Consider the following 10,086-nt stretch of genomic DNA (forward strand, 5'->3'; position numbering starts at 1 on the left):
GGTTGGGAATTTAATTTTCAAGTAATGCAATTGCTGAGTTACCATAGTTTCCAGGGAATTTTGCTACCTCATTTTTGCTGTTTTCTTCCTTTATCTTAACAGTGCTTGCTTTTGTGTTGGCAAAAGTCATAGCCAATGTATTTTTCTAGGCAGACAGCTCTTCAGATTTTATGATACTGGTGTTTGGAATCACACTGAATGTTTTAGAGTAAATTAAAGTTCTAACTGCGTACAGGCTTATTAGGATGCAGCAGGATTGGGGGGGGCGGTTCTCAGTAAATAAAAGTATGATAGCATCAGAGTTCTAGTAAAAATGAGAAAACTGAGTCATGAGAGAGTTCTAGAGTTTCTCCCACTCGACTCTGAAATTCAAGTTAGAAATCAAAATGGTGTGCCCGCAATCCCTCTGAGCTGAGCTCACAGCAGCTTGGAGGAATTATTTCAGTAAAATACATTTATTTTCTGTAGTATGGTGAATGTGTTCACATCCAAGATTCCTGATCAGGCTTAAAAAGTTTCTTTTGCCTGTATTTTAAATTTGGAAATAATTGCTATAATTAAATATATTTCTTGAGTTTTAATAACTTGGACCGAAAGGAGATCAACTCACTCAGTCCTAAAGGAAATCAACCCTGAATATTCATTGGGAGGACTGATGCTGAAGCTGAAGCTCTAATACATTGGCCCATTCGAAAGAGCTGGCTCATTTGAAAAGACCCTGATACTGGGAAAGACTGAAGGCAAAAGGAGAAGGGGGCAGCAAAGGATGAGGTGGTTAGATAGCATCATTGACTCAATGGACAAGAATCTGAGCAAACTCTGGGGGGTAGTGGAGGACAGAGGAGCCTGGCGTGCTGCAGTCCATGGGGTCAGAAAGAGTCTAACTCAACTTAGTGACTCAAAAACAACAACAACGAAACTAACCAAGACCTGTAGCTTAGACCTGGGGATTGTATTTCATGCAGGCGTTGGACCAGGGTAGGGTTGTGGTGAGAACTGGCTACTATTTTTTTCACTAAGTGAAAAATTGTGTCACATGAGTATACAGCTACCAGAGTGGCTTGGGCTTTTGTCCAGTGGTGGGACAAAAAAAGGGTTTGAGTCCCTTGGACGGCAAGGAGGTCCAACCAGTCCATCCTGCAGGAACTCAGTCCTGAATATTCATTGGAAGGACTGATGTTGAAGCTGAAGCTCCAATACTTTGGCCACCTGATGCTAAGAACTGACTCATTTGAAAAGACTCTCAAGCTGGGAAAGATTGAAGGTGGGAGAAGAAGGGGACGACAGAGGATGAGATGGCTGGATGGCATCACCGACTCGATGGACATGAGTTTGAGTAAGCTCCGGGAGTTGGTGATAGACAGGGAGGCCTGGCGTGCTGCGGTTCATGGGGTCACAAAGAGTCGGACACGACTGAGCGACTGAACTGAACTGAGCTGAGAAACAAGCCTGTCCTCTGCACTGAACGCCCATGTGTCTAACAGGGCTGTGCGAACACACAGCCCGATCTGATAGGAGTTGAATCTAACCAAGAACTGTTCAGTTTCACATCAAACGGAAACCAAATGCACGCGCTCTGGGGACTCCGGACTGTCCCTAACGCGGGCACAGGCAGATGGCAGAGCAGAGCAGGGGTGGGGGTGACGTGTGTCGGGGAGGAGCGAGGACCTCCGAGGACAGGTGGGCACTGCGGACGGGAGGGAACGGAGGCCCAGGGGAAGCTGACGCTGGGGGCGTGGAGGAGAGGCGAGCAAGGAGACGGGGCAGCGGAAACGGAAATAAAGCGCCAAGAGCAGACCTCTGGACGACCCGCCCTGACAGCCGAGCTGAAATCACCGCTGCGACACGGGGAGGGGAGAGCGAGAGTGGCGGAGAGCGCTCCTCCCTGAGCAGCAGGCAGGTGTGCGCACAGGTGCAGGGTTCATTTAAAGCCTACACCCGCAGGCTGCAGGCTGAGGCGGGTTTCTGCCTTCGGGTCTGAGCGCAGAACGCCTCCTTCTCCAGGAAACCCAGGGTTCTGCCTCTAAGGCCCCCTCCTGATCAGACGAGGCCCACCCCGTCAGGAAGGGTGAGCTCCTCTCCTCACAGGCAGGTGCTGACCCGTCCACAGAGGCACCTGGATTAGGGTCTGATGAGTGACTGGGCACCCAGGTCTGGCTGTGTGGACACAGACAAGTAACCATCACACTGACGGAAGAAGGGAAACTGAAAAATGCATTTGAAACTCACTGAGGCGTAGGTCGGGCTTCCCAGGTGGTCAGTGCTTTAGGGAAAGGGTCCGTCAGTGAGCCTGCTGCTCAGAGCTCAGTTGCCAAAGACTCTGCCCAATGCGGCAGACCTGGGTTCAATCCCTGGGTCAGGAAGATCCCCTGGAGAAAGAAGTGGCAACCTACTCCAGTATTCTTGCCTGGAGAATCCCATGAACAGAGGAGCCTGGCAGGCAACAGTCCATGGGATCACAAGAGTCAGATACGACTTAGCGACTAAATCACCACCACCATAGGTCAATGAAGCCATTTCAGTGTTTATTTACTATGATGAAGGGGACTTTCCTGGTAGCGATGTACCTTGATCATATGGGCTTCCCAGGTGGCTCAGTGGTGAAAAAATCTGCCTGCCAATGAAGGTGACGTGGAGATGCAGGTTCAGTCCCTGAGTCAGGAAGATCCCCTGGAGGAGGGCATGGCAACCCATTCAAGTATTCTTGGCTGGAGAATCCCAGGGACAGAGGAGCCTGGCGGGCTGCAGTCCACGGTGTTGGACATGACTGAGCACACACGCAGTGGCAGGGAGGTGCAGACTGGAGTCCATGAAGGCATAGCTGCTCACAGGGACCAGGAGGGCCACCCAGCGGCCAGGACGGACTGGCAGGGAAGTCCACTCCAGGGCGGGGCTCCACCCACACCAAGGCCTGGGGCAGGGCGGTCTGTGCCCAGGGCTGGCAGGTCTGCCAGTTTTCAAAGAAGAGGTGAAAATCTAGACTTTTAAAAATGTAGAGTCTTGGGTCTTCTTAACTACGTATAGTATAAGGCAAATTAAAAATTACTTGTGAGTCAACCAGAAGCCTTCTGTGGGTGGAATGCAGTCTTTGGGGAGCTGTTAGAATTCTGAGATGGACAAGGATTTAACAATCCAGACACAGTGGCAGCCTGGGGAGGCCCCTCCTGCACCCCTGGGTGGTCAGGTGGGTGCTGTGACGGTGCAGTGCACGCTGGGTGGCCGATACACGCCAGGTGGCCGATACACGCCAGGTGGCCAATACACGCCAGGTGGCCAGTACCTGCCAGGTGGCCATGCAGGGCTGTGCAGGGCCTCAGAGGTTGAGCTGGGACCCTCTCTCCCCCTCCGTCTTTCACGCCTTGTGCAGCACACTCACATCTCTGTCCTCTGCCCTCTGAGCCTCACGCAGGACCAGGAATGCCCTGGGGCACGGTCTCCACTCTGCTCTCCCCTACAGGGAGGTAAAGTGTAGTCACAGGACAAAGACTGGCACGTTAAGCAAACTGTCCCATTGAATGTGAACGTGGAAACCATCTGTGCCGCCTGTCCAGGGGCTGGACTGACAGAGAAAAGCTCCCATCAAGTCCCCGACGGCCCAGCCTGGGGCAGGGAGTGCCCAGGGAGGCGGCGGGGCTGGTGAACTTGGGGTGTCAGCCTGGGTACCGGGGGGTGACGGGGGAGGGTGTGAAAAGGGCCTGCGCCTCACAGCTCCCAGTCTGAAGTCGGCAGACGGCTGCTCTGCAGGGCACCGTGCAGTGAAGACCCCAGGTGTCCAGTGTGCACAGGTCAGGACGTGGTTCCGGGGGGCTGGCTGCCCTCCCAGCCGTCCTTCCAGTGAACGGTCATCTCTCTTTCCAGATGGAGACGTGGGCCCCACCTGGTGATGGGTTTGAGTTTCCCCGGCCGAAGGGCAGTGGGGCTGAACCTCCAGCTGAGGCCGGAGCACTCCTGGGGATGGCAGCCCGTCCCACCCTGACTCCAGGCTCCCGGGGGTCCCACAACTGAGGCTGGGCATGGGGGGCCCTCAGCTCTGCATCCAGGGAGTGGCTTCTCTGACCACCCTCAGGACACGTGTCTTCCGGCCTACGGTTCCAGTGAAAAAGAGACTTAGACATGGAAGCTATCTGAGATCTCGGTGGATTACAGAGCAGGGTGGCCTCAGAACGAACCCGCTGAGGGCCTGGTTCTCGCCTTCTTCTCCATCTCTGAAGTCATCAAGTGTTTCCTGATTTTAAAAGAAATGTTTGTGCCCTTCACATCCCTTGGGAGGGCTACTATAAAAGTGAACAAGCAACCAGAAAATGATGAGGGCTGGCAAGGAGCTGGAGGAACTGGAACCCTCGTGCACTGCTGGCAGGAATGTAAAACGGTGCAGGCACTGTGGATACACTGTGGGGAATCCTCAGACAGCTCGACCTGGAGTCACGGGGTCCAGCGTTCCTCTGCGGGGACAGCCTCTACCCATTGTAAAAACATCCCTGTTAAACAATGAATAAAGTGAATTTTTAAACTTTAAAATCAGGTTGATTTGTGTAGGTATTTAATCTGCAGATTTATTACGCATCTACTGTGCGCCAGGCCTGGTGCAAGGAGCCTCCAGGGTGGGGAGCGCAGACGGGAGGCCCACGGAGGCCTGCGGGCCAGGGCGAGGCAGGCCAAGGGCAAGGGTGGCGGGGAGGGGCTCCCGGGACAGAGTCGGGAGCATCCCAGGCCCGAGCCTGCACCTGCAGCCGTGTGACCCAGGCGGGCACAGCGGCTGCTACAGTCTGGAAAGAGGAAGGAGAAGGTGGCTGGGAGTTTCAAAGCGCGACGGCATGATCTGAGCAGAGAAAGAAATACATCTCTCGTAGGGAAATCTGGGTCAGAGCTGAGGCAGGGCTGAGATTTGCAAGACGCACAGCAAGGCTGGGGACCTGCCACGTTACAAGAAGCGAGTCATGGGAGAAGAGAAACCAAAACCTGCCACTGGCAGCAGAAAAGCTGTGGTTCCGACTCCGTCGCACACCGTCTACTCACACTTTCATTCTGAGTCATTTCCTTACTCAGGGAAGATACTCTGGAGAAGACAGCCTCCGTGCTCTGTCTTTAAAGAAAGGGCCCGTCCGAGTGCAGAGCTGACGTCCGACGGAAGAGGCAGGACCAGGCGGCCAAAACATCCTCAGAGATGCCTGGAAGATCCTGAACCTTCCACACACACAAGTTTGTCCTGTTTCACAGGATCCTTAGAAAATATGCAGAAAGAAATTACTGGAAGGAGAGAATAGCAATAAAGCTTTGATGTAGCAGAGCTGCTGGACACCCAGCTCAGGAGGCTGTGTTGAGGGTGTGTAGGTGAATGGCTGAGTCCCCAAAGGGACCCCAGGCTTGTGGGGACATGAGCAGAGCTTGCCGACTGAACAGGTCACGTGGAGACGGCCAGGCAGCCCCTCCTGTGCGCCGAGTCCTGGGCCAGGCTCTGTGCCCACAGTTGCATGTCTTGTTTTAGCCACGTGACCGCCCCATGTGGTCTGTGTCTACTGTCCCCGTTTGACAGGAGGGGAAAGTTCAGAGCAGTTGGATGAGCTGTCCCAGGTCACAAGGCAAGGACGTCATGGAGAAGCATGCTGACAAGGGGCCCCAGGCATGACCGCTGACCCCGGGACTCTCAGCCTGACTGCACAGCGACAGGACTGACGCTGTTGCTCAGTCACGTCCGACTCTACGACCCCGTGGGCTGCAGCCCTCCAGGCTCCTCTGTCCATGGGCTTCTCCAGAAAGAATACTGGAGTGGGTAGCCATTGCCTTCTCCAGGGATCTTCCTGACCCAGTGATCAAACCCGGGTCTCTTGCATCTTCTGCATTGGCAGGCAGATTCTTTACCCTGGAGCCACCTGGGAAACCCAACGAAATTCAAGAGGGGGCTTCAAACCTACCCATGCCTCCCAGACCAACTGAGTCAGAACCCCCGGGGTGAGCTGAGGCATCCAGATTTCAAAAGTTCCCGAACTGATACCACAGCGAGTCCAGGAGATGGTCGTCAGGACCCTGAGGGGCAGAAGTTCTGTGATGAGACCTCCCCGTTTGGCCCCCCTGGGTGTGGGCAGAGCCACTGGCCCCAGCGTTGTGGAGGGAGCCCGGCAGGAGAGTGTGTAGGAAGCAGGCAGTGCCCATTGTGGGCCAGCAAGCCTGTCCTGAGGTCACGTGGGCTGGCTTTGCCCACCCCCACCCGAGGGTACCTGATGTCTAGATGGCTACATGTTTGAAGGGTGTGGATTTACCTGCGTAGGGACATAAATGTCATCAACACAAGGACGGTTAGTTTCTTAACCGTAACCCTAACTGGGTTATCAATAAGGCTTATGGGGAACTTATCGTAATATGGGAAATGCTTACATCGAACGTTAGTTTCTTTAAGTTCAGTTCTGTTGCTCATCTGTGTCTGACTCGGCGACCCCATGGCCTGTAGCACGCCAGGCTTCCCTATTTCTTAAAGCAGTGTTTAAAATTGTATATGCAGTAACATCAAAGGAAGAAAAATGGAGATAATTCTTTGCTCTGAGACAGAAGAAACACAGTTTAGAATCCACATCAGAGAGTTTACTCAGCAGCATCACACCTCATCTGGTCCTGTTTCCCTCCTAAGTCCTTTGAAATTCTGTTCACTCGGGAGGAACTGAACTCCGAAAAGAAAGCGGTGTTGCTGGGGGACCCGCGTTCCCCGGGACCCCTGGACACACTGGATGCCTAGTGCTGTGGCCTGCATCCTTCAGGGGCACAGCAGAAAGGCCACGCCCGCATTTCAAGTCTGGTTCTGGCAAGGAGCCTACGTGGGAGGCATGCAGATCCTGGAGAGGAGGTAGCTTTGCCATTTTCTGTTGTCTAATTCCAGCAGTTCTAACCTTAAATACTGCAGCGATCATAGAGCCACCTTCTGGGAAAAGCAGAAACCTCTCCCTGGGGGTGGTACAGGTAAAGGTCATGTGAGGCCCCAGTGAGGGCTGCAGGGGCCCAGCGCTACAGGCAGATCCCGGGGCCCAGTGCTCCAGGCAGATCCCGGACCCAGTGCTACAGGTGGATCCCGGACCCAGTGCTACAGGCGGATCCCGGGGCCCAGTGCTCCAGGTGGATCCCGGGGCCCAGTGCTCCAGGTGGATCCCGGGACCCAGTGCTCCAGGTGGATCCCGGACCCAGTGCTCCAGGTGGATCCTGGGACCGAGTGATACAGGCAGATCCCAGGACCCAGTGCCCCAAGTGGATCCTGGGACCGAGTGATACAGGCAGATCCTGGGACCCAGTGCTCCAAGTGGATCCTGGGACCGAGTGATACAGGCCTCGTCTAAGCATCTTAGAGTCCCTCTGGGGTGGCACCACCGTCTTGAACAGAGAACAGGAGATGAGGCAGATATGAAGGTGACGTTCTAAGTCCTCTGTCAGCAGTGTGGGCTGCAAATCTGGGACACCATTTGAGAGAAAGAGGAGAGGAGGCCGCCGTTGCCGGTGTCCAGGGGCTCTGCCCACCTTCTCTGCGGTGGCCTTGCTCCTGGCCGGGCCCCAGACGCCTTGCTCAAGACTTCCACGTTGCGGGCATTGGGTGGAAAGCATGTCTCACACGCAAAGCGCTGTCTCACTCCGAGTGCTTCTCCCAGGAGGCTCAAACAGAGCAGGGGAAGCAGACGGATCTCAGAAGCACATAGCCATTCAAACCTTAGAGAGTTCTACAAGCACTTTTGAGAGGTTTAGTAAGAAAGCACTCATAATAATAAAGGTAGGCATTGACCGTGCTGTCTTGGGTGTGACCTATAATTTATGCACGTGAAGCTTGAGTTTATCAAACCGTGGTGAGCTAAGCAGAGCTGAGCATGGGACGCTTACACCCGGCGGAACCTGGTTTCAGCTCCGAAGCCCCACTTCCCCATGTCGGTTATCACAGTCTGCACAGTAGGTGCAAAAGGGCAGTTTTCATTTACAAACCAGCCTAGAAAGTTAAAGTGATTTGCCAACGCCGAAGAGTCAGAACCACACCAGCCATGCCGCCTTCCTCCTCCTCCCCCTCCTTCACTGGACACCAGAGCATCTTTCCTCAGCTGTGAGCGTGGGGCCGTAACTGAGCGGTTCAGCCTATCTCAGAATCGTGTCACGGAGGCGCTGCTGGCTTAGGTTTGAGTAGCGGCTCCGTGAGGCTCCATCGCTGGAGGAAATCCCGGTGAACACGGTGGGGAGTGTGTAGTGCCTAATCCTGACTTCCCATCCTGCTTGCTCGCCCCTGGGGGAGTCGTCCTGGAGACGGGGAAGGGCGGGTGGTCCTCAGGAGTCCGAGTCTCTGAGGTCCCAGCCCGGGGCCTCTGTGTGCTGCCGGCGGGTCCGCAGGGTGAGGGTATAGAAGAGCTTGCGGTAGGAGTGCCGGAAGGCGGGGCTGGAGAAGCAGTAGACCACGGGGTTCAGCACGCCCTGCAGGTAGGTGAGGCTGCCGGTCACGTCGGCCACGTGGACCGCGGTGCTCCGGAACCCGCAGGCCCGCGCGGCGGCCAGCAGGACGCGGGCCACGAAGCAGGGCAGAAAGCACAGTGCGAACAGCACGACCACCGCGCCCACCAGCGCCTGCGCCCGCCGCAGCTTGGGCTGCTTGTCCGGCTCCCGCAGCCGCTTCCGCAGGGTCCTGAGGATGCCCACGCTGCAGAACAGGATGAGGCCGAAGGGCAGGATGAACTGGACGAAGAAGAGCGCCTCCTGCCAGAGGCGGCGGAAGGAGGACTCTTCCCGGGGCTCCGAGCTGGGGCAGTCCGCCTCCGAGAGGAGCGCGCTCTGGTGGTTGAGCGCGGCCATGAGCAGCCAGACGAGGGCCGAGATGCCCCAGGCCGCCCGCAGGGACAGCGCGTTGACCCTGAGCCTGGAGTGGACCACCCGCAGGTAGCGGTCCAGGGTGACGGCGGTGAGGAAGGCCACGCCCGCCCCGCGGCACAGGGCGCGCAGGAAGAGCAGCGCCGGGCAGGACGTGCGCTCCAGGTCCCAGCTCTTGCGCCTCAGGTAGAAGGCGGCGTGGAAGGGCAGGCAGCCGGCCAGCAGGAGGTCCGCGAGCACCAGGTTGAGCAGGTAGACGGCGTAGGGCTTCCACACCTTCAGACGGAAGAAGAAGGTCCAGAGCGCCACGGCGTTGCCCAGCGTGCCCAGCCCGCACTCCAGCAGCAGCAGCGAGGCCGTGGCCACCTCCGCCGCACGGCTGTGCTCCGAGCAGTTGGGCGGCAGCATGTCGCGAGTCCCGCCGTCCGTCGGTCTAGGGGGCTGAGGCTTCGGGAGCGGAAGGCAGGGACGGAGCCCAAGGCTGTGCTGGTTCCCACCGGGACAGTCGGCACGCTGGCAGCATCCGGATGAAGTCAAAGACAAAGTAAGGTTTGTTTGGGGAAAGAGGATCAGGAGCAGAGGGAAAAAACCCTTGCAGTTTTGTTTTGCCCTGAAAAAGGGGAAATTGTGTTTCACTTCCTGTCGTCCTGTGTTAAATCCAGCTCTTAATCCTGAGGGTCTGTGTGTGGCCCCTGAGGGGCTTGGGAAGTTCAGAAAGATGTTACAAAGTTAAGATAATGGTGGGAACAGATTGTTCTAGAGTTTGCACCTTCTTCTGACAGCCAGACCCGGGGCTGCGATCCCCGAGAAGAGGACGTGGACGACCTGGCCGTTCGACGGTTCCCCGCTTTCACTTGTCCTTTCATTTCATCAGAGCTGATCTTCTGTTGAGAAGATCCTCCCCTCCCCTCCCCTCCCACGCTCCCCGCCTGGGGACCCGCACCCCCGGGTCTCCACAGGCTTGGAAAGCAGAGTAAGATCAGGGATGGGTCTGGGTGCACAGACTCCGCCAGCATGTCCGGTCCACGAGCCCAGGGACGCACGCTGGTGTCGCTGTGTGCCTCACACACAAGCAGAATCAAAAACTGAACACTGGTGAACCCGTCGTTCCGACCCATCCTGATCCTAGTTCACCCGGGTCTTGGCCTGCAGTTCGCCCTGATTCTCCCTGTTTCTGTTCAGCCTGAATTTGTTTTCTTTCTTTTTTGACTTCATGACATGCAGGATCTTAGTTCCCTGATCAGGGATTGAACCTGTGCGCCCTGCAAT

General features: G+C 56.0%; 1 protein-coding gene across 1 annotated transcript; it reads right to left on the reverse strand.

Moving 5' to 3' along the window:
• Positions 1 to 8,283: 8,283 nt before the first annotated feature.
• Positions 8,284 to 9,225, reverse strand: GPR31 (G protein-coupled receptor 31). The gene has a single exon (XM_055591451.1). The coding sequence runs from the start codon at positions 9,223 to 9,225 to the stop codon at positions 8,284 to 8,286; it is 942 nt and encodes a 313-aa protein (XP_055447426.1).
• Between the last annotated feature and the right edge of the window lie 861 nt (positions 9,226 to 10,086).

Source organism: Bubalus kerabau, chromosome 9 (assembly GCF_029407905.1).
Source record: "Bubalus kerabau isolate K-KA32 ecotype Philippines breed swamp buffalo chromosome 9, PCC_UOA_SB_1v2, whole genome shotgun sequence".
Classification (NCBI taxonomy): domain Eukaryota; kingdom Metazoa; phylum Chordata; class Mammalia; order Artiodactyla; family Bovidae; genus Bubalus; species Bubalus kerabau.

Excerpts from the sequence above, each read along its gene's own strand:
- GPR31 (XM_055591451.1), bottom strand. The coding sequence starts at position 9,225 with ATGCTGCCGCCCAACTGCTCGGAGCACAGCCGTGCGGCGGAGGTGGCC.